At 46.2% G+C, this 22,407-nt stretch overlaps 10 protein-coding genes across 11 annotated transcripts; 6 read left to right on the top strand and 4 right to left on the bottom strand.

Annotated features, from left to right (window-relative positions):
• Positions 1-478: 478 nt before the first annotated feature.
• LOC6540843 (oxygen-dependent coproporphyrinogen-III oxidase) lies at positions 479-1,930 on the bottom strand. The gene has a single exon (XM_001970067.3). The coding sequence runs from the start codon at positions 1,768-1,770 to the stop codon at positions 598-600; it is 1,173 nt and encodes a 390-aa protein (XP_001970103.1). The 5' UTR covers positions 1,771-1,930; the 3' UTR covers positions 479-597.
• A 244-nt stretch (positions 1,931-2,174) lies between these two features.
• Positions 2,175-4,749, top strand: LOC6542081. Of its 2 annotated transcripts, none has more exons than XM_015159382.2 (3): positions 2,175-2,348; positions 2,695-4,348; positions 4,432-4,749. In XM_015159382.2, exons 2-3 carry the CDS (start codon positions 2,717-2,719, stop codon positions 4,669-4,671), a joined length of 1,872 nt encoding a protein of 623 aa, XP_015014868.1. In that variant the 5' UTR covers positions 2,175-2,348; positions 2,695-2,716; the 3' UTR covers positions 4,672-4,749. The 2 variants fall into 2 exon arrangements, with proteins under 2 accessions (XP_015014868.1, XP_001970102.1); XM_001970066.3 differs by lacking the exon at positions 2,175-2,348 and adding an exon at positions 2,355-2,543.
• On the bottom strand, positions 4,702-5,908 carry LOC6542007 (hydroxymethylglutaryl-CoA lyase, mitochondrial). Its single transcript, XM_001970065.3, has 2 exons — positions 5,767-5,908; positions 4,702-5,709 (listed from the first exon to the last, which is right to left on the bottom strand). Exons 1-2 carry the CDS (start codon positions 5,809-5,811, stop codon positions 4,783-4,785), a joined length of 972 nt encoding a protein of 323 aa, XP_001970101.1. The 5' UTR covers positions 5,812-5,908; the 3' UTR covers positions 4,702-4,782.
• Positions 5,892-7,155, top strand: LOC6541606 (ZZ-type zinc finger-containing protein 3). The gene has a single exon (XM_001970064.3). It carries the CDS (start codon positions 5,998-6,000, stop codon positions 7,075-7,077), a length of 1,080 nt encoding a protein of 359 aa, XP_001970100.1. The 5' UTR covers positions 5,892-5,997; the 3' UTR covers positions 7,078-7,155.
• LOC6542084 (mini-chromosome maintenance complex-binding protein) lies at positions 7,156-9,302 on the bottom strand. The gene is made up of 3 exons (XM_001970063.3): positions 7,983-9,302; positions 7,680-7,923; positions 7,156-7,605 (listed from the first exon to the last, which is right to left on the bottom strand). Exons 1-3 carry the CDS (start codon positions 9,173-9,175, stop codon positions 7,222-7,224), a joined length of 1,821 nt encoding a protein of 606 aa, XP_001970099.1. The 5' UTR covers positions 9,176-9,302; the 3' UTR covers positions 7,156-7,221.
• A 22-nt stretch (positions 9,303-9,324) lies between these two features.
• LOC6542361 (zinc finger BED domain-containing protein RICESLEEPER 3) lies at positions 9,325-11,903 on the top strand. Its single transcript, XM_001970062.3, has 3 exons — positions 9,325-9,657; positions 10,050-11,012; positions 11,067-11,903. Exons 1-3 carry the CDS (start codon positions 9,349-9,351, stop codon positions 11,682-11,684), a joined length of 1,890 nt encoding a protein of 629 aa, XP_001970098.2. The 5' UTR covers positions 9,325-9,348; the 3' UTR covers positions 11,685-11,903.
• On the bottom strand, positions 11,695-15,938 carry LOC6541735 (cohesin subunit SA-1). The gene is made up of 10 exons (XM_001970061.3): positions 15,715-15,938; positions 15,338-15,653; positions 15,108-15,281; positions 14,753-15,052; positions 14,266-14,699; positions 13,370-14,205; positions 12,947-13,305; positions 12,596-12,886; positions 11,938-12,478; positions 11,695-11,871 (listed from the first exon to the last, which is right to left on the bottom strand). Exons 1-10 carry the CDS (start codon positions 15,783-15,785, stop codon positions 11,810-11,812), a joined length of 3,384 nt encoding a protein of 1,127 aa, XP_001970097.1. The 5' UTR covers positions 15,786-15,938; the 3' UTR covers positions 11,695-11,809.
• Positions 15,939-16,085: 147 nt separating this feature from the next.
• LOC6542413 (YEATS domain-containing protein 4) lies at positions 16,086-17,049 on the top strand. Its single transcript, XM_001970060.3, has 2 exons — positions 16,086-16,729; positions 16,791-17,049. The coding sequence occupies exons 1-2, from the start codon at positions 16,201-16,203 to the stop codon at positions 16,946-16,948; spliced, it is 687 nt and encodes a 228-aa protein (XP_001970096.1). The 5' UTR covers positions 16,086-16,200; the 3' UTR covers positions 16,949-17,049.
• Positions 17,050-17,088: 39 nt separating this feature from the next.
• LOC113564148 lies at positions 17,089-18,005 on the top strand. The gene is made up of 2 exons (XM_026979690.1): positions 17,089-17,321; positions 17,379-18,005. The coding sequence occupies exons 1-2, from the start codon at positions 17,284-17,286 to the stop codon at positions 17,851-17,853; spliced, it is 513 nt and encodes a 170-aa protein (XP_026835491.1). The 5' UTR covers positions 17,089-17,283; the 3' UTR covers positions 17,854-18,005.
• An 878-nt stretch (positions 18,006-18,883) lies between these two features.
• Positions 18,884-22,296, top strand: LOC6542132 (interference hedgehog). The gene is made up of 2 exons (XM_001970058.3): positions 18,884-19,257; positions 19,336-22,296. Exon 2 carries the CDS (start codon positions 19,348-19,350, stop codon positions 21,985-21,987), a length of 2,640 nt encoding a protein of 879 aa, XP_001970094.1. The 5' UTR covers positions 18,884-19,257; positions 19,336-19,347; the 3' UTR covers positions 21,988-22,296.
• Positions 22,297-22,407: the final 111 nt, after the last annotated feature.

Below are 22,407 nucleotides of genomic sequence, written 5' to 3'. Positions count from 1 at the left end.
CAGTTGTGATCAAAAAACTATAATGTAAAATTGAAAAGTAGATATGTATATTTAAATCTACCAGTCCTCTTTCATGCAATAATTAGTTTCCAATAAATCAACTTGATTATCAAATTTTGTACATATACATACATATGTATGTACATTTTAAATTTTACCCAATCGGTAATCTTACTAAAGTTGGAGATTTTCTTAGATTCAGTGCAGACTTTACCATGTATGTCCAACTTTAATTATGTACATATGTACATATACACATTGATAAGCAAATTATTGAGTCGATGGTGAAATCCATTAAATTTGTTAATATTTTGTTGCATTTAATAAATTAATTATCAAAAACCTCAAAATAAAATAATAATTCATTATCCTTATGTATTTGATTTTTTTTGTAGAGGCCAATTTATAGTATTATTATTCATAGTTTTATTGGCAAGTCCAACTTATACTGCATTTTTAATGCTTTAAACAAATGTTGTAAATAGGGATAAATAGTTTATTTGCAACAACAAACAACAATATGTACACAATTAGTTTAAAATAGAGAGTGAAAGGCACCGATTCCCGCTTTAGAACAAATAAAAACAGAATCCTAGCTTAGACCCAATCTTTGGGGTTCTTAAGGACCTTCATCAGTTTGCCCTCCTCGGACTGACTTTTGGGCTCGTGCATGTACTCCCAGCGGGCGTGTAGGGGCAGTGACATTAGGATGCTCTCATAGCGGGCTCCAGGCGTGTAGAGGCCGAACTTGGTGCCACGATCGTAGATCAGGTTGAACTCCACGTAGCGTCCGCGGCGCAGCAATTGCCACTGGCGTTCGTTGTTGCCGTACTCCTGATTCTTGTGTTTTCGCACCAGCGGCATATAGGAAGGAATTACGGCCTTGGCGCAGCTGGACACAAAGTTAAAGGCCGCCTCCTGGTTGGGCGAATCGATGTCGTCGAAAAAGATCCCACCGATGCCGCGGCTCTCGTTGCGGTGCTTGATGCGAAAGTAGTCGTCGCACCACTTTTTAAAGCGCGGGTAGTAGGTTGCATCGTGCTCGTCGCAGGCGGACTTCAGGGTCTGGTGGAAGTGGCAGGCGTCCTTCTCGCAGAGGTAATAGGGCGTCAGATCCGTGCCGCCACCAAACCACCACTGCTTCTCCCCCTTGGCAGTTTCCACTTCGAAATAACGATAGTTGAAGTGGATGGTGGGGACATGGGGATTCCTTGGATGGATCACGGCACTCACACCGCTGGCAAAGAACGGCAATGAGGCTCCCTCTTTCAGGTTCTTGCCACGAGCCCGCATCTGCTGCACCGCAGCCGGGGGAAGGGAACCTGTAACCACGGATATATTGACGCCCGCCTTCTCGAATACATCACCATCCTGTAGAACGCAAGTGATTCCGCCTCCGCCCTCTGGCCGCTCCCACCGGTCCACCTTGAACTTCTGGCCACAGTTCTCCTCCGCCTCTAGGGCGCGGCAAAACTCCGCCTGAATCTCCATGATCAGGATCTCCATGCGATGGCGCATGTTTTCCTTGTCCACCAACAGCGCCTTGGAGTCCGTGATGGGTTCGGCCATGAACCGCGAGGTGTCCATCTGCACCCCTTTGACCTTTGGGTTAACCGCCTCCGCGGAGTGTGCGTACGTGACCGCCGAAAAGCTGGCCAGGCCCAGTCCAGTGCCGAGGAGAAAGCCTTGGACATGCGGCCCCCTGGTCCGGCGCACCAGTTGAAAGGTGCCCAGCGATACCAGGGATATCGTGTGACGGAGTGCGTTCATTTTGTGCTGTCGCCTACTTTAAATTTGTAACTTAACTTAAGTACTTTCCCCGAACGCAGTCTGTTTGTTATCTTTCACCGACCCGGCATTTCTAGTTGCATAGCCGTTAGTGTGACCGAGACCATAAAAATATACCAAAGATAAAAGTTACATTTATACAAGTAATTACGTTATCATAAATAAGGTATGACTTAAAAAAAATGATATAGCATAACAAAATGTCAATGTAGAAGTAAATACTTGAATACATTTATACATTATCAGATACATAATATAAAATTGTCTTGATTATTAATAATATTTTTATTAGGGATAACACTTCTTTGAAATTTGCATAAACATACCTATGTATATCTCCTTTTATATGTAAGTTATTCCAAATCATACTCTTTGAAACAAAGAATACCCCATGAAAAAATATACCCCCAATACGGCCACACTGCTGTGGCGTTTGAAATAAACGACTGTAAAGGCGCGTCGATCGTTAGCAAATGAGCGTGCTGTGAATAATGCTATGAAATATTTGCGTGTGCGCCGTGAGGATTAAAGAATAACTTGGTGTATACTATTGCCACAAGGTAGGTGATCAACTGGAGCCAACTCTAAACGCTTTGAACTATAGGCAACTCGCAATTATACGTAATTATCCCGTCGACTGGAGTTTTGCACCCAGGACACACGCACACTCGCACACTCACGATGTCTGGCCTCAAGAAATTCCAAAACACTGAGGAATGGCGTCAGAAACTCCGCCAGTTCCTAATGACCGAGCGGTAAATACACATTCAAACCCATCATTGGATAGTGTTGCACTAGTGTTCGATGAATCCGTAGACATTTAATTTCATATAGGCCACCTGCATGTCAAAATTGATAGAGAAACAGTCCGATACATTTGAGAAAACTAACAGTTACCCTTTTCAGCTTGCCGAAAAAGCCCGTAAAAATGGACGAATCGAAGGATATGCGTTACAGTTTGGAGATAGACGAGGATTTGAGGAGACCCATCGAGGAGCGGGCCAAGAAAGTTCTGGCCGTTAATTCTGCTAGCCAAATGACTATCAATCTCGGCGAGGATACCATGTACGAGGGAGGGGCTTTAGAGCACTTGGATGATGCCGACGATAGCTTCAGTGCCTTCGAAAGAATGTGCGACAAAACGGGCTCCGATCCTGACAGCACTCTTTTTCAGTACCTGCACAGCGAGGACCGAAGCCAGGTGATGTCCAGGGCCAAGGATCGCAGCACCGACGATCAGAAGGAGATCGATGCACTGCGTCGCATGCTAGAGGCAGTGGGCACAGAAGACGATCTACTGGAGAACGAAAGTCCCGTCAAGGGGGTGGAGTGCACCCAGTTGGAGGACGTTGAGGCGCCGTCGCGCCTCTGGGACAACACCCTAACCGGAATCGATGAGACCCCGTCCAGCTCTGGGCTGACTCCAAAGTCTCTGACCAAGGTTTCGCCGGTCAAAATGATAGGCCTGCTTCGTCCCTCGACCATCATCGAGGACAGCGAACTGGAGTCGTCGGATGTGTCTTCCCATACAAGCTTCCAAAGCGCTCGCACACTGAAGACAAATGCATCTAGTTGCTACGAAACAGCCACGGATAGCTCCCTCAGTGGAACACTCCTTAACGTCGATGAATTGTTCTACGCCGCAATTGCCAAGGCCAAGCCATCAGGAATGTCTAAGGGAGAGGAGTTGGAGCTTTTAAGCGATCTTCATGTCAGTCTAAAAGAGCTTGCCTCACTTCCGCAGGAGGAAGTGGAGGAGGAAGAGGACGAGATAGAAGATACAATAATCGAGCTTTCTTCTTCTGACGATGAAGAAGTGCAGCTAGTTTCAGAAGTCAAACAAGAAGACACGTCCAGTGTATCTTCAGTCCACGAAAAGGATCCCGTTGAGCAGGAGCCAGCGGAGGAGAGCATTGAAAATAAGGAAAACTCCTTGCATTTCAATGATACCATGGAAGAAATGCAGTACATGATGCAAAAGGGTATGGAATACATGGCAGGTGGAGTGTTACAAACCGCCGCAGTCAAGCCTGATAGCCCTGTGCTGACCAAACAAAGCACGTTCGTAGTTTCACCGAAGCCACAACCAAAATCACCGGCTGTTGCTTTTTTGCAGCCATCATTACCGCTGCGATCATCTAACAAGCCACAAACGGTTGTAGCATCGCCCAGCAAGGGTAAGAAGCCGCCCAAGGTCGACCTCACCATGGAGTGGACCAAAAAGAAATTCTTCTCTGCAGCCTCTGGTATTCCTCAACGTCGCCAACAACTGATAAAGCAGCCCTACGCCAATATTGTTAGTCCTATACGCACTTACACCCAGAAGTCTGGTACTGCTCCTCTAATGAGTACATTCCGTCCAACCAGTACTGATATGCTATCTACCCTGGCCATCAGTGAGTTGGAGCAGGAGTCTCGCTTGTGTCGCCCTAAAGCACTTTTCGCAACAAAGGGCGGAATATCCGAGTCGAGTGAAGCGGAGTCTCTAAGGATCAAGGGAATCGACTTAACCGCTCACCTTCTTCCAAAAAAGGCTTACATATCCTCAGAGATAAAGCATGTAAGTTTAAATTTATATATTAGTAATGATGATATTATGATAATGATATTTATGATAATAATCTAAAAACATCCATTGAACAGGTGGTGGATGAAAGAACTCCTGTTCCCATGCCAAAGGTACCTCAAATTCAAAAATACCTTAACTCCGCCGTGGAGCCCACTGTTTTGCGCCATGATGGCAAAATGAAAATGCCCGGCGAAGTAGCCCGCAACCCTTCTTCGTCGCACATCCCACGCCGCGCCAATCACAGCCTGGCTGATCTGTCGCTCGCCTCAGGCGACGTGTCCTTGTACACAATAAGAGATGCCCAAAAGTTTTAAGGCCCATAAAAGTACTTCACGCTCTTAGGCTTAATATTGCAACGATAATAAATGTATTGAATAACTAGTGCTAGTAAATGCCTTCGTTTTCGTTGTACAATGATAGCATCATCACTGAACACGCGCCTGTGCCCCCTTCCACGCGCGATTAACCTTGGACTCTGAGGGTCTGCCCAGTTCGGTGCAGATGTACCGACCCACTTGGATGAGTTTGTCTAGATTGACGCCCGTATCAAGGCCCAAGCCGTGCAGCAAGTAGACCACGTCCTCGGTGGCTGCGTTGCCAGACGCTCCCTTTGCGTAAGGGCATCCGCCCAGGCCAGAAACCGAAGAGTCCACCACCCGTATGCCATAGTCCAGGGAGACCAGTATGTTGCTCAGGGCCTGGCCATACGTGTCGTGACAATGCACGGCCAGATCTTTAGCCGGAACGGCCTTGGTCACCTCATCCAGCATTCGGCGCATTGAGCCTGGCGTGCCCACACCAATAGTGTCGCCCAATGATATCTCATAGCAGCCCATTTGGTAAAGGGCTTCCACCACTTTGACGACGGCACTCGGTGCAACGGCACCCTCGTATGGACAGCCAACTACAGTAGAAACGTAGCCCCGGACGCGCACTCCATTCTTTTGGGCAGCTTTTAACACAGGCTTAAAGCGTTCGATGGCCTCAGCTGCGGTGCAATTAACGTTTTTCAGCGAAAATGCATCAGATGCGGCTCCAAAGACTGCCACCTCCTCGGCTCCCGCCTCCAGGGCACTCTCGAATCCCTTTAGGTTTGGCGTGAGCACTGGATAGCTTATCCCAGGCACTTTGCGGATTCCTCTAAGGACCTCAGCATTGTCGCCCATCTGTGGCACCCATTTGGCGCTCACAAAACTGGTGGCTTCTATGGTCCGCAGTCCCGTTTCAGACAATTGGTTGATCAACTCGATCTTGGTGGCCGCCGGCAGCAGTTTGGGTTCGTTTTGAAGACCATCCCGTGGACCAACCTCCACAATTCGCACCTGGTTGGCCGCGCTTGTGACCGCCGTGCGCTGTTAGTTTTAAAACGTTTACAATCGGTACGGTAAGTGGTTTTTCCGTGAATTTACCTTTGTTGTCAGCGCAAGGATAGAGCAGATTGGTACAATTCTCATTGCTAAATTTGTAAATAAAGGTTACGTATGCCGCTTCTTTTTTTCGCGGATAGCAGCTGATAACGATCCAAGATCGATTTGTTGGTAAATTTCGATAACCATTTTGCGGAACGAACTACCACCTCTAGCAATAAGGCGTGAACACATGTTTTGTAAACAAACAAGTTTTGGTAATTCTTTTTTGTAATGGAACTAGCAGAGGAATCTCCAGAAGATGAGGATGTCTTTCATTTTGAGACCGAGCACCTGGCCCTGCGTGGCAACCAGTGCTATGCCAATTTGCTGCGCACTCTGGCCGTGCTGCAGGCACAAAGAATTCGGGTGCATCAGCAAATCGATGAACTGGAAGCCACCCAAAAGATCTACTTGGAGAATCCGCAGCACATGCTGGACAAACTGCGAAACAATGAGCCCTTGATATCGGATAACTACATCACCACGGCCGTTTTACCGGACTTGCCAACTTTGTCCCCGAATGACGAGGAAAGGAGCACAAATGAGACACCAACGGTTGCGTCCTCATGGACGCAAGAGGCGAACAAGAATCGGGACAGGAGCAATGGACGGTCGGAGAACTTCAATCGCTTGTGGACCAACGAAGAGCAGCGTCGTTTGGAGCAGTTGCTCGTCCAGTATCCGCCAGAGGAAATTGAAATGCGCAGATTCGGCAAGATAGCAAAGGCATTGGGCAACAGAACGGCACAGCAGGTGTTCAGCCGTGTCCAGAAGTATTTCCAGAAGTTGCACGATGCTGGCATGCCTGTGCCCGGTCGAATACCCAAGCATCGCCGTCCGGGATTGAGTAAGCCGAAGATAAACCTTCGCAAGTCTACCTTCTTCCCCGCTCAGAATATAACGCTACAAATGCCAGAGGACGATTTCACATTTGATGACCTGCGAATCCCATCGCCCGCGAGCGATATGCTCCTTATGCCGGCATCCTCACAAGTCAAGACCGAACCGAAGACCGAATCCGAATACATGGATGCCGATCTGAATGCGGAGGCCAAGCGCAAGCAGGAACTATGCCTTAAGCTTCTATCAGCCATTCAGGACGAGAAACGGGAGATCGAGGACGGGTATGAGCCAGAATTCCTGGCAGCCAAGTGTGCCGAGTGCGAAGAGGCATCTGTGACCCGGACCCAATGGCGTTGTAACAGTTGTTACTGTCACCTGAATCTGTGCGGAGATTGCCTGGCCAGTCAGCTAATCGAAGGGCGCTTCGAGCATTTAAGTCATGAAGTTGTAGTGGATCAAGAGTCATGATGCCCATTAAAGTTTTATCTACTTGAGTACTTTTTACCAGACTTGCCTGGAGAGCTAAACATTAAATATAAGGAGTATAATTTTTGAATATTTTATTTTATTCTTAAAAACTTAGTATTACATTTTTTTAGTAGAGAGGCCCTCCTAATTGCGCAATTGGGCAGATGATTTTGGTAGAGATTGAATACGCTGGCGACGCTTTGCTTCGAACTCCCTAGCCAGCTGCCATGTTTCTTTGTCTAACGTATCCTTGCCTCGAGCGATGCCCAGCAGCCGCGAGAGGACCAGCAATCCGTGCAGATCATCGCCATTAATTTTGGCATTAGCTTTGCGCATATCCACGAAGTCCTGCTGGATCATTTCAGTGTGCTCCTCGCTGACACTGAAGCTGCTAGTTCTCGCTGTGGTTAAGTACTTGCGAAATTGCTGCAGACGTGATGGTTGCATAATGTGGAGGGCTGCCTTTAGAGATTCATCAAGGAGTTCCACGGCCTTAGCATCAGCATTAATGGGTAGCACAAAATCGCTCTGAAGACAAAAATTGTTCTTCGTCGTATTATCATATTCACTTTCAAATCAACGTATAAAAGATGTATTCTTACCGGCAACATACTTCGTCCTTCACTAAGAACGAGAACTGGAATGTTTGCATGGAAGTCTTTTTGGTAAAACTGGAAGTCACACTTTAGTTCCTGGTTATTGATCAAGTGTGCTAAATACTGGATAGCATGAACCCCATTGGCCTCCAGCTTGCCCTGTTGCATGCAGGTCTCGTCGAGCACCAAATGCGTATGAGGAGCCAACTGTAGTACACCGGAAACTAGCTTGTTGGTCTCGTAGTCCATTCTGCAAGTACACATAAATATGTAATAAATGTTTTTGATCATTCTGCTGAGCCAACTTACTTCGGGGCAAAAGCAGCCGTGTTTAATGTAACGAGGGTCATGGGCAAGTAATGACTGGCTGGCAATAACAGCTCTAGAATTTTATACAACTTGGTTGCATATGCTTCACATTCCTTAGGCAGATTACAAAGGTTAAGGGCAAACTTGCCGATGCTCTGCATCTTAAAACGGCTATAGACCGTGGATATTAGATGGGAGAGCAGATACTCGGCAGCCAGATCGTCATCAAAGAGGCAGAGTTTAAGAAGCATGCGCAGATCTTTGTGCACAGCGAGCTGGGTTGGATACGTCGTCTCCTCACATATTTCCGTGGGCTGTCGAAGGCTTTTGTCCAGCAGCGGATTGGCATGCGGTAGCACCTGGACGCCAAAGGCATGCAGGCGGGGTATAAGAAGGGGTGATGGATGTGTTGCCTGCAGCTCACTCAAATTTTCGCAATCGTCTATGTCCAGCGTAGAGGCGTCCAGCGAGGCATCCACTGACAGAAAGCCCACAAAGTCGACCAGGGAGTTAAGCTGGTAGGTATCGAACTCCTCGTAAACCTTTACCATGCATGCCATGCTGGGACGATTAGGCAGAGGCGAGTTTATCAGGTATTCAGAGCTAAGAACAGAGGAATGGGAGGCACCCAGTGGCTCGCTATCTTTTTGAATATCTTTTAGGCACGGACGCTTAAAGGTGGTTTCGCTCGCACCGTCCACCTCCATGGCTTCCTGTTCGCCCACAATAGCCCGCTTTTTTGCTGAACTGGGAGATGGACCCAGACTGACCAAATCGATCTGGGGACAGCACTGCTTCTCGTGCTCCTTGCTCCAGTCATTCAAGCCAGGCACAGAGACCACGAACAAGGTTATCCTCTCTCCATACACGTTTCCATCGGCGTTGTAGTCGATCATTTCGCCAGTGGCCATTTTCAAGCAGTCCCTGTACTTTCCTTCCTGCACACGTTTGCTGCCGTCGGGGGACTTCACTTCAAAGCGCTCCAGGTACATTTCCGGGTCCATCACGTTCTGGATCATGCCACGAAAACGCACCAAAGTCTGATCCTTCAGCTTGTGCAAAGGCGTGTAGTTGAGAAGGGGAATCGCGTGCCAGCGGCTGGGATCCTTGAGCAGGTCCTTGAGGGCAGCGCTGTCCGCTTGCTGGGCGGTCAGTTCATCAGGCGTGCTCGGCAGCTCCATGGCACAGGGCATTATCTATTTCGTTAACGAATGAATTATCAAAGCCTCAAAACCTCCTAAGCAAAAAACAACAGCTGCTTTGGCGCGCCAAAATCTGATTGCAGCATTTCAGTGACTGTCATCGATGTGCCTATCGATAGCTGCCAGGGATGTCAAACTCTGCCGCAGAACGGATGTAGAGGCGGATGTGGACATCCGCAAAAAGTGTACAATTTGGGAATTACCAAAGAATAGCAGCCATGAGCAAGAAGAAAAGCAATGTGTGGCAGTACTTCTACAAGACATCCGGTACAGTGGCCACCTGTCTCCTGTGCAACAGGAACTACTCGAGAAGAGGACGCGGCACAACCTGTCTGCGGAATCACCTGAAGAGCAAGCACCCACCAGAGTTCCTATCGCTATCCGGGGACATAAAGTACCTGGATCTGGTGAAGACCGAGATCTCCATCGGTTCGCCACAGCACCCCACAGCACAGCTGGAATTGAATCTTCATGTAAGTGAAATAGTACATATATGTACATATGTATGTACACAAGCTGTGCAAAAAGTGTACCTCAGTGAGGTCGGGGTACCTTTCCACCTAAGGTCATATATTCTGTCATGCATCTCCTCTCCCCAAACTTAAATTTCAATTCAAATATAATTTCAGTGGGAGTTCCAAAAGTGATCGAAACATCTTCTTATTTAATACCTATAACTAAAATAGCTACAGCGGATGCGGATTTTTATTCGCATGGGTCAAGAAAGTAGATGATTAACCAAACTACCCAAATACCTCTCTGTTTAGAAATTTACTATTATTTTTAATAGTCTTAGTATTATATTTTCCTAATACTATACAGTTTTTCGTTAATTTAATCTAAAAGATTTTACTATACATTTTAGGAAACAGATTCAGATCCATTGGACACCGAAGATAATTCCTACAATAAACGCTGTGATGAGAAATTGGCCCTCATGCTTTTAAACCACTCCTTTGAGTTCATTGAAGACTCAGGATTCGTCAATTTTATTAGGGTGCTGCAGCCAAGGTACACGATTCAGCCAAGGAGCTATTATGAGAAAGTACTGTGTGAGGACATACACCGGAAAATGCACCTGCATTTAAAGCAACAGGTGGATCTGCTAGATGCCATATCGTTGTCTACGAGTCTCTGGCGGGGTGACAAAGGAGAAGGACTGCTGAGCTTGTCCTGCTCCGGAATATCAAGGGATTTTCAGACCCAACGCCTTATGCTGAAATGCGAGGCTCTGAATTATGAGAGCACTTCTAAGCTTGCATGTTGGATTCGGGATCTAGTACCCAGCTTGGCCATTGAGGTGCCCAAAGAAAAGATCCATTGCATCATCAGGGACGAGATGACGGCTCTGCCAGGTTCCCTACCTGATTGCAATGTGCATCGCCTACAGATGTGCGTTAGATTTGCTTTGCAATCGAACGAATTACTGCAGAATCTTTCGTCCAAGTGCAAGCAAATAGTTGACCATTTTGCTTCGTCTAAAATGGCCAACGATCATTTGAAATTCATTCAAGAGATCCGCTTGACGCGAGACCCGTGCACACTCATACCTTACGATCCCTTTCAATGGAACTCTGCTTTTCAGATGATGACCAGCGTGTTTAGAATGAAAGATGCTCTATCCCTGTACTGCGAAGAGTATAGTCTGGTACAAATATATCCCGATGAATGGATAGAGATTGATTTGTGCAGCAAAGTAATGCAGCCTTGCGAAGAAACAATTAAGATATGGAGCAATCCATCTACGACAACATCATCCGTAATCCCTCTGGTTGCCGCTTTGCGGGATTCTCTCCGAACGGATGTCCATAACTTTGTTTCCTCTGTGGTAAGTTGAAGGAGATAAAACTATTAAATATTGTCTTATGTTTTGAACGTTTAGACTATATGCAGTTTCGCCAGAAAGTTGCTTGAAGAATTGGAAATGAAGTTTTCCCACATTACTAGCGACATCAAATTTTTGATGGCCGCCTATTTCGATCCGAGGTATAAGCAAGCCTTTTTTACCGAGCGTGAGGAGCTTTTGGTGGCCAATGAAGTTTTGCGTGTGCTCGCTGGAGTGCCAGACGATTGCAATGGTCAGCCACCGCTGAAAATAATCAAAGTGTCATCAACATCCTCCCAGAAGAATGAATCAAAGATCGATAGCATTCTGGATAGTATATTGACAACTGGAACGACGAATACTCAGCAGCCTAATACGTCACTGGGCTCCCAGTCTCAGATTAAGAATCTTTTATATTTATACAACTCCGAACCTAGAATCGATAGGAACATGGATCCCTTGATTTGGTGGAGGAACAACATAAAATACAGTTCCTTGTATGGCATTGTTAGGAAATTTTTATCAGCACCAGCAGCAAGTGTGGTTAGTGAAGGCTTATTTAGGAAATCGGCACATTTGTATTTTGACATGCAAGCGGGATTGAGCCCCGAAAGTGCATCAAAAATATTGCTGATAAAGTCAAACTTATGCTTTAGTAATTCGGACATAAATTAGAGTACAGTAATTTTATAATTTAAATTTATTTATGTACATAACGTTAGCTTTAATCTTAAAACTACTTGATTTCCCGGAAAATTAGATTTTGCACTTAAGCCGTATATGGCTGATTGCGTCGGGTCTTAGCCCCTGTAATCAGGATCATTGTGTTCCTCCTCGTCTTCCTCCTCCTCCTCTTCTTCATCTAAATAATAAACACGTTTTTTTATAATGTTGACTCTAAATAAAATGGAAGTTATGAAATTCTTACCATGATCTCTGCGTTTACGTGTGTAGGCTCGTTTGCTGGCGACGGGCGCCTGATCAGTTTCGCCATGCAGCAAGGAATTGCGATATAATATCAGCGGTTGCCATTCCTCAGCTCGGCTCGATGGCATTGCGGGTGGTATAATCTTGTCCAGAAAACTCATAATCACCTTTTTGTCTTGCTTCAGGAGCTTATAATTGAACTCGTTCAAAACCTCCAGGAACAACAAGCGTGTTGGAGCCCGCACCGGATCATCAGGCTCCTTGTTCGCAGCGAAATAAATGCCACCACGATGAATAGCGGCCACAGATTCCCGATTCTTTATTGCATCAAAACCAAATGTGAGGGCAAATCGCTTGGCCAACTCCTTGAGGTCCACAAACTCTTGCGAGCTCTTTGAAACTGTTCCATCCTCACTCTGCTCCTGTAGACTCTTAAACACCGTGATCAGGCTCAAAAGGAGGGTCATGGCGAAGTTAACTTTATTAATCTCACGGGCTTTTCCCAATGTGGCCTTAATTATATCTCCATAGTCGTTGTAGCACTGAAATAAATAATTATGTTTAGTATCCGCGATATTCATAACAAAGATAATAGATAAATCTTAACACCTGACAGCGATCGCGGAACTGATTCCAAAGATTTTCTCGTGTACACTCACCTTGACATAATACTTAAAGATACTAGCTGCACGCATCGTTGGAATTATATTGTAGACTACCAATTTGCAGTAGCACGCCAAGAAATTACGTTTCTTATGCAGTTCCTCGATTCTGGTTTCATCCTGCGCTACATCTTGTTTAAGGGAAAATACATAGTGTTGTACGAAGTTGTCCAAGATAAGGTGCTCATCCATGCGCGACTTGTACTCCAGGCCGCGAATATGTTCGATCTCACTGCGAGCCAATTTGTCCGAGAAAATTATCAGCAAATCGCAGATGGACTGGTACGCCTGCAAATCATATTCATTTTAAAGTTCTCCAAAAAGTGCTTTGTACATTTTATAACGAACCGCCTCTTGAATCTGAACTGTGGGTCCATCACGTGTTAGTTCAAAGCAGGCTCCCATAAAGGTATCCAAATTGTTACGTAGCTCAGCCACCACCTCGGTCACGTTAACTGACTCGCATTCGTTTTCCACGTAGTGCAGTCCCCAGCTAATAGAAAAGTAACAGGCCTCTATGCAATAGACTAAGGCTTCGTTGGGCAGACACCGATCGATGTTCTCTTTAGACTGAGCCTCCTCTACATCCTGGAACAGGGACCTAAACAGCTCCCAGGGGTTAAGGTTGTGCGAGGAGTACAGAATAGAAAGGACCTTGAGAGTGATGGTAATGTTGTAGATGTCATCCTCATTAGGGGTCTCCTCGCCTTCGATAAAATTTCAAAATAATAAGTAATAAGTTAAAGTATTATACTTTGTATATTTATATACCTTGTATAAGGTTGCGCCATTCCTCGATTGCGTCTTTGTACTTGTTGACAGCGCTCTCGATAATGTTGGATCTGGCGATATTGCATCTGGTGTAGGTGGCACTTCCTTCGGCACAAAGACATTCTAGCGTTTTGGCGCAAGTTTCCAGCACCTCGCGACCTGTGTGCATGCTCATTACCTGATTAATGCGGTCTAGCAGTGCCTGAAGGTTGCCCTCTTGTCGATTGGTGGTGTACAGATTGAGATCGAAGTACTGTGGAACTGCAAGGAGGTTGGCCAACTTTTCACTGTCTGCTTGATACTTTTCAAGTAAGGACGGAAGGGTAACAATAAAATGTTCGGTCAGCTTCGCCTTCTCATCTTGAATAGCCTTTAGCTCCTTTGCACTAAGAGTACATTTGCGATTGCTAGCGCGACCAACTGGAACTTCTCCAGTTGCTGATTGTTTAACGCTGCTGACCATGATCTCGATGAGTGTCGATTCCTGCTTGTTATCGAGGACCTCTTCATTGGGCCCCGGCTCTTCCAGAAGCAGATCCGTCATACACTCCCAGTCCCTGACCATATCATTGCTATCGATGAACGAGTCCACAAGGTAGGCGCCATGTTCGTGGAGTTCGGATTCGATGAAGAACTGCACCAAGTCCCGAACCAGCGGTGTATTGGGCATACGCACTTTCCCCCGTTTGGTCTTCGTCTCTTCCATGTCGGCGGTTAGGTGAAATAGACGGACGTTTAAGAACTCAGCTGCTGCCTGAGCCACACCACGATGTGAGGAGTAAACCAACTCGTAGACAATTTCACAATCTTTGTCAGCCAAAATCTCTGGGTGGATTCTGTAAATTACCATAAGCTTGGTGATAAACATTCTTTGGAGAATAACTAATTTAACTTACTTTAAGATACTGATAACCAGCTTGACGGCGTGAACAGACACTTCAAACTCCTTGTCCAGCGTCATGGCCACAATCCTGTCCTTAAACTTTGACGTGAACAACTCAAGTTTTCCCTTGAGTTCATCCTTCTCGTAAAGCGGCAGCAACGACTGCAAACATCGCAGGCGCACCTCTCCGATCTTGTCGTGGAGCGTCCAACCGATATATTTTAGATAAGAGTCGTCAAGAAAGTTTTGCGGATAGTTTTCCATCCAGATGCCTATCTCGGCCATACATATGGCTCGTATATCAGGCAGACTGTCTCTGTAGCGATGAACGAACACCGACTTGAACATGTAGGTCAACATGCTCTTTATTTCGTCCATATTTTCTTCCAATTCAGATCGTTTAGTCATAAGCGAGTCCAAACGGTCAGAAGCACGACGATCGCGAGACTAAACAATTCTAGGATCAGTTATATATTCAAAGTAGTTATAAGCCATCGTACCTTAACGCGTTCAGCTTCGAATTGCTTGGCGGCATTGTCAAAGTTATTCGAAACCAATAGGGCGACGTCCACCAAAGCAGTCATCAGCTTCATGGCCGCCAGAGTGGCCGTGTGTCGAAAAGCTCGCACCTGCGAGTCCGAAAGGCCCGTAAGCAGGGATATGACATTGTCCATCAGAAACTGGTCGTAGATAATGGAGTACTGGCATTGCTTCACAAGTGTTTGCACAAAATCGCAGAAATTATTTTTAAACTTTCGCCACTGCGTTCCGGTCATGATCAGGGGGTATTCGCCGCTTTCCTGAAATATTTTGCGGTTGAATAATAGACTTTGAGGACATATTCAGCAGGCTTACCTCGTCAAACTCCTCGGTCATGCGTCGGATAATAGATGTGTGATCTACAGGATACTGTATGTCCTCGGATATCTTGCCCTTGCAGCCGCTAGCATTTATAAAAAACTGCATCAATGCTACCAGGGCCGTCTCTCGGTTTGCCTTGTACTGCTCAATCCATTGGTCAACAATGCTCTGAAAGGGACATCTAATTATTATTTGATGAATATTAAGGCAATTGGTTTTCATACAGCAATGGGGTTCTTCGAGTGTCGTACAATGTAGTACAAGCTGTTCTCGTCCGTGGTTATCTCCCGCTCATTGTCGATCCGCTCGTGGTGTCCCTTGTCCACGGGCTCCTTCCGCGGTCGCTCAACGCGTTCTTTGCGTTCTGTTGGCCCCTTGCGGGTGGCGGGAGTCTTTCGTTTGCGCGCTATTGGCGCGAAGAAGTCATCCTCGTCATCATCAATAATGGGAGGTTTGTCCCGCACTCCGCCCCGCGCACGCAGCCTTGTCATCCGCTTGGTGGGACTGTCCGCATCCGAAGTGCTCTCATTTAGGGCATCGCTAAAAAATATTTACACATTTTTTAGGCAAACACAAATGGTGGGAAAGCTGAAAACTGTACCTATGCAATTCGTCGTAGTCCGGCGGCGGATCATCCATTCGTATGCGCTTTCCCCCGCGACGCGCCATCATTTTATGTATTTAACTGGTGTCTCACTGGTAATTACTGTTTTAAATCATTAAATTTTAAATTAAACAACACAATTTGTCCAAAGCGTCTGATTGTTGCAAGTGATGGCACCACCCCCAAAATACAGCGCAAAAATATCGATACCCGCAATCGGTAACAAGGGATGCAACTAAGAAACGAAAGTGGCTTAAATTTAAAATAAATAAAAACAAATTAAAATTAAAAACGTTTTAAATGTAATATGAAGGAATCTATGTTTATCCACCTTTTTTTTTTTATTTTTGTATTGCAGTATTTTGCGCAGTCCTGGTATCCAGTGCATCCATATATCGATAACAAATGCTTCCCGGAACGCAAGAAGAAGAACCAAAACAATATTGAGTTAACTAAGCATAAACAACTTAAAAACATTGAATTATGACTGACTTTGGCGGAGACTCGGGTGGCCGACTAAAGGGCGTAACTATAGTAAAGCCCATAGTGTATGGGAACATAGCCAGATCCTTCGGCAAGAAGCGCGAGGAGGACGGACACACGCATCAGTGGAAGGTCTATCTGAAGCCCTATTTCAACGAAGACATGTCCATTTACGTCAAAAAGGTGCACTTTAAGCTTCACGAGAGCTACGCCAATCCGAACAGGATTGTGGTTAAGCCGCCCTACGAGATCACAGAGACCGGTTGGGGTGAATTCGAGGTGATCATCAAGATCTATTTCAACGATCAATCGGAGCGCCCGGTTACTTGCTACCACATCCTGAAGCTGTTTCAATCGCCTGTGGGCGATGGCGAGCTCACCTCCAGCACCACTATGGATACTAAGAAGGGCCTGGTATCGGAGTCCTACGAGGAAATCGTTTTCCAAGAGCCCACCCAGATCATGCAGCATTATCTCCTGCTTTCGGAACAGAGCGCCAATGAGCTCTTACCTCACGACACCACTGACTGTAACTATGAGCTGATTACTATTTTGCATGCTTACCTAATACATAATATTCACTTTTCTAGTTGAGGAAAAGAAGACGAAAACGCTGGACAACATAACGAATGTAAAACAGAAAGTCAAGGGGGAGATTGTTACACTAAAGGACAAACTAAAGTTGGCACGTGAGACCATTTCGAAATTCAAGGCAGAATTGGCGAAGGTGCAGAAGCAACCTGCGTAATATGTGCACACTTTCTCCTTAGAAATACTTTCCATGCATAAAGTTTGGAGTAAGTGTAAAGGTTTAAAAACTTATAAGTAAATTATTAAATAGATGATTGGAAAACTCTTTTGTTTTTTTGTGTTGGAATAATATTGTTCGAGCTATTAATTTAAATATAACAAAACGGGTTTTGAGATATTGTTTAGAACGTACAGCAAATTATATCGATGGCTATCGATGTGAAAAGCACTGTCTCTATGCCTACAAACAGCTGAATCCATACTGTTTAATAAATATACGCAGTAATTACATATCTAATTCTTTGATTATGGTGCCGTATTTCTGGTATAAATATGAGCAGCATTGTTAACTTGAATGATAATTGTCTCATGTAAGAACCCAAGCATTTGTTACCCGCGATCATACCCTATGATAACCAGCCTTATAGCAAAATTGTAGAGCACCTGGACCTCGAGGATCAACTTCACCTATTTCAGGCTACAGAGTCAATATCCCGGTTATGCAAGGTTATTTCAAGATGTTGGCAACACCAAAGTCGACATTCTCTGTTCCGAAGAATTTGTGGAGATAGCACAGAAGTCTTTCTGCAGTGCATTAGTTCCACTGTGGTAGAGCTGACACTCGACTTTTCCATTGATGATCTGTGCTTTTTCCGGAAGTATAGTTTCCCCATGGTCCGGGCATTGGACTATTCGAGGGAAGAATCCAGTGCCGACGATATTGGGGCTTTGGTAAATTGCTTTCCTTTAATAGAGTCCCTTAAAATAACAGAAACGTTGGAAGGAGCTTGCCTAAACCTTTCCTCGGGTCATCACGTAGCCAAGTGGGAGTACCTAAGAAAGTTGGACATTATCGCAGCATCGAGACACTGGAAAACAAAATGCTTTCAGGAAATATGTTAGAAATTGCAGCTACAGTTTTTGAGTGTGACGTGGAGGGAATCCGAGGAAGCAGCCTATGTAGACGCCATATCCAAGTTGAAGGAACTTGAGGAACTGCATTTGGAACTGGACTACCTAAGCAAGGAAAACACATCTAAGCTGTTGGCCCTGCCAACGCTGCGAAGGCTTCGCTTCGATGAATTCGAAGATGTGGAGAAAGTGCTCGAGAACATTGCCGAAATGAAAGGAGAGGATGTTGTAGCTGTTACGTGCAACGAGAACTTTTGGTTGTGGCTCACTCCCAAACACTTCCGGAATGTTCAAAAACTGTGCATCATAAATGAAGGCGTCGTGAAGGGAATGTGGTATGCTCCAAGCTTTAACGAAACCATCAGGGAATTTTCTAGTTTGTTATAGTTGTACTTGGAGGACACAACCATTTGGTGTACTGGAACAGAGTTCTGGGAAATGATATCCTATTGTCCCCAACTGCAGCTGTTATATTTGAGAAACTACGTGTTAGAGGATGAATTCCTGGAGTTCAGTGAATACACTATGGACAAAGCTTTAAATCGCCGGAAAGATCCTTTGGTTATTCATTTTGTTACCACTCTTTATAAGGATTTAGTAAGTAAAAACAATGATTTATAAAATTAATTTTACATCCTTTTCTATTTTTTTTTTTCACTACATTATTGAGCGTCTGAATCACCCTAAACTGGAGCTTTCCTTTAAGGCCATTAAAAGTGCTTATTCAAATTTGTCTGGAGGCCTTTTAGAACTGGAATTCAAACAGTTGGCCTCGTAACTTTTACCTTGACTTTGTGTTTGGCAAGAATTTTTCTCCAAGCTGTGTAGTTTTGTTATGATATTACAAAGTACTAAATTTAAGAATGTGTTATAATACATAAGCCTAAAACAATTACTAACTCAAATAATAAATTCATAACTGCACTCGTTATTAACATAAATATCTTAATGTGTAAAGATAAATGTATTTGATTTGATACCATACAACTGCAGCCCACTGTAGCGCGATGAACCGATGAATTCGGAACCACCGGTTCGCCGGTGAACGAAGCAATGCATCTGAACTAGCGTCGCGGTTCCTTCTCCAGTTCCAGTTCCAGCATCCCCATGGAATAATAAATGCCATTGTTTATTTGACTTGTTGAGTGCATGTGCTTGTCCGGTGGCTTCGGTGCCCGATCGAAGCCCGAATTAAAGATACAATGATTTTATGGACCTGCGTCGTTAACGTGTAATGTGCATAAATAATTTAGGCCCGAGATTCCACGCACGCACACAGACACACATAAGAATATAAGCCATAAGTGATGCGCGATAGCCGAGAGTGAAAATTGTTAACTGCGCAAACGCAAACGCGTTTCCCCACCTAGAACCAGTCAAAAATCACATAACAAGGTAAGTGACGACAGTAACTCCTAATCCTTTGAGTTCAACAATTTAACGATATTTTCGGGTGTACCCCGGGATTTGCAGTACCCCCCTCAAATGACGCTGCTCACATCCTCGCTGCTGCTCTTTTCGCTGCTGACGTCGCGGCTCGAAGCAATTCCGGTTTTGGAGAAGTCCCCCGCCCATCCTGCCCACTCTGCACATCCCGCGCATCCCTCGCATCCATCGCCTGGCGTGCGAATTCTTCGCGCACCCGAATCTTTGGTGGCGCCCCTGGGAGACGAGGTGGTGCTGGAGTGCGAGACCAGTTTGCAGCCAGAGCGTTTCGAATGGAGCCACCGGTCCAGCAGATCACAGGGAGCGGGGTTCAAGTACCTTAGGACAGGCACGGCCAAAGCGAATGTCTCCCAGGAGGCGGCCATCTCGCGTCTGAGGGTGCTCGTTCGAGAGGACACTCTAGGGGAGTACCGATGCGTTGGCTGGTTCGGTCCGCTGGTAGTCACCTCCACCATCGCCCGACTGGAGTTGGCCAGCACTAGCCTGGTGGGTGCCCAGGAATCGGAATCACCCCTTCAATGGCGGGTGGCTGCTGGGAACTCTGTGCTCTGGTCCTGCGGACAACAAGTGCAGTCCAATCCATCTGCTAGTTGGTCCTACTACCGAAATGGAGTGGAAATAAAACCGGAGTTTATCGGAACCAATGGAAATCTTATTCTGAGCAATGTATCCTCCGAGTCATCAGGCAGTTATTCCTGCCAGGCCACCAATCCAGCCTCTGGCGAGCGAATTCAGCTGCCCGGCTTGCTGCAACTACAGGTTACACCAGAGCAGAGGTCTCTGAGTAAGTCCCCACACTTGCTGAAGGGACAGCCGAGCTCCCAAGAAATTACCATTCGTGAAGGGAGCTCCCTGTTGCTGCTGTGTCCTGGAGTTGGCTCACCGCCACCAACTGTTGTATGGAGTAGTCCCGATGTTGTCGGAGCTGTTAAGAACAAGCGATCAAAAGTATTTGGACACGCTTTGGAGATATCCGACACCCGTGTTCAGGATGCGGGCACCTATATTTGCTTTCAAGATAATGGAGTGCGGCCAGCGCTGGAACACTACATAAAGGTGCATGTAGAGCAGCCGCCGCAGATTGTGCGTCCACCCTGGGCCGATCTCACCAACGAGGGCGATCGCTTAAAGCTGGAGTGTGAGGCCACAGGAGTGCCTTCGCCAGAGATCTACTGGCTGCTAAACGGCCACAGCAGCATCGATGATACTGAGGCTGAGCTATCAAACAATTTTCTGATACTGCACAGCGTTCTAAAGCGTCATGCCGGCTATGTCCAGTGCTTTGCACGGAATCGACTCGGTGAGCACAGTGCGGGTACCCTGCTGCAGGTGAATCCCAAGCAGATCCAGGAACCCCGCGAATCGGGGGGTACACACCGCCCCAAGCCGAACCAGGGTTCCAAGCAGAAGCAGATGTATCCACCGTCTCCTCCAAATGTTACCCGCCTCAGTGATGAATCCGTGATGTTGCGCTGGATGGTGCCCCGAAATGATGGATTGCCCATTGTCATTTTCAAGGTTCAGTACCGCATGGTTGGCAAGCGCAAGAATTGGCAGACTACCAACGATAATATACCGTACGGAAAACCGAAATGGAACTCCGAGCTGGGCAAGAGCTTCACGGCATCAGTGACGGATCTGAAGCCTCAACACACCTACCGTTTCCGCATCTTAGCCGTTTACTCAAACAACGACAATAAGGAAAGTAATACCTCGGCGAAATTTTACTTGCAGCCCGGTGCAGCATTGGATCCGATGCCGGTGCCAGAGCTCCTCGAAATCGAGGAATATTCAGAAACCGCTGTGGTGCTGCACTGGAGTTTAGCTAGCGATGCGGATGAACACCTGATCACAGGATACTACGCCTACTATCGACCCTCGTCCTCAGCAGGGGAATATTTCAAGGCAACCATTGAAGGAGCTCATGCTAGAAGCTTTAAAATTGCCCCCCTTGAGACGGCCACCATGTACGAGTTTAAGTTGCAGTCCTTCAGTGCGGTCTCTGCGTCCGAATTTAGTGCCCTCAAGCAGGGGCGGACCCAACGCCCCAAGACCAGCACCACGGAGGAGCCAACACTACAAATGGGCGACCGAGACACAACCACTCCCAGTCACAACGAGACATTCAATATGAGTCCCATGCTGACGGGAACACTTGGCGGCGGAGCAGTGCTTACTCTGCTCCTGATCAGCATATGCTTGTGTGTGTGTCGGCGGAGGAGTTCCCGGAGCAGGGGGAACAATCCAAACAAGCCACGGATGGCGGAGCTGAGGGATGACTTTGTGCCACTGGGAAACTGCTCGCCCACCAAGCAGCGCCAGCGAACACGTCACATACACATCACTCTGAATCCACTGGCCCAGCAGCAGCAGGGGATGGAGGAGAAGAACGACACGGACCAGGATGCGCCCTACTATCAGCGACCATCAAGCTACGACTACGATCCCGGCCTACGCAGGATGTCCTCCTCCTCGCTGCGCCGTTCACAACGCACGCTGGAACGTGCTGGTGGCAGCAATGGCTCCAACAATGGCAACAACAACAATCTAAATCAATCCACAGAGACGGGTCCCGTCGAAAATCCCGGAAAGCCGGGTCGTGTACTCATGAAGCGTCCCCGCCTGTCCAGTCGCTCCGAGAACCTCTCCTCCGGCAGCCTCAACAGCGTGGGCGTATAATCGCAATCTCGTGATCTTTAGTCTGTACATCCCTACGACCGATGTACCATGCTATTCCTCTACCTCTGTTTTATCTACCACTTTGAATGACAAAACCTTTGCTGTTTGTACTTATACGAATACCACTTAGAGTTAAGGTACTTAAATAGACATAACTAGAATTATGCATGCATGATCGTTTAAGAACATAGCATTATGTCCATTCTATGGTAAGTCTTCCATTTTTCGCGATAAGATCAAAATCTGTACTGATAGCTTCTTAATGACCTTTACAAATATGACAATAAAGCTCGTAGCTTCACCTTTTAACTTCATTCGAGTTTTAAATAGTAAATTCGGATAAGCGGATTAAAAATTCTGCACAAAATAGAAAGCTCGAGCCAAAAAGTTTACTATTGTATTTACTTAATTTAGTTAGAA

Source organism: Drosophila erecta, unplaced genomic scaffold, assembly GCF_003286155.1.
Source record: "Drosophila erecta strain 14021-0224.00,06,07 unplaced genomic scaffold, DereRS2 tig00000055-arrow-pilon, whole genome shotgun sequence".
Lineage (NCBI taxonomy): Eukaryota > Metazoa > Arthropoda > Insecta > Diptera > Drosophilidae > Drosophila > Drosophila erecta.
This window is presented reverse-complemented; position numbering and strand designations above follow the sequence as displayed.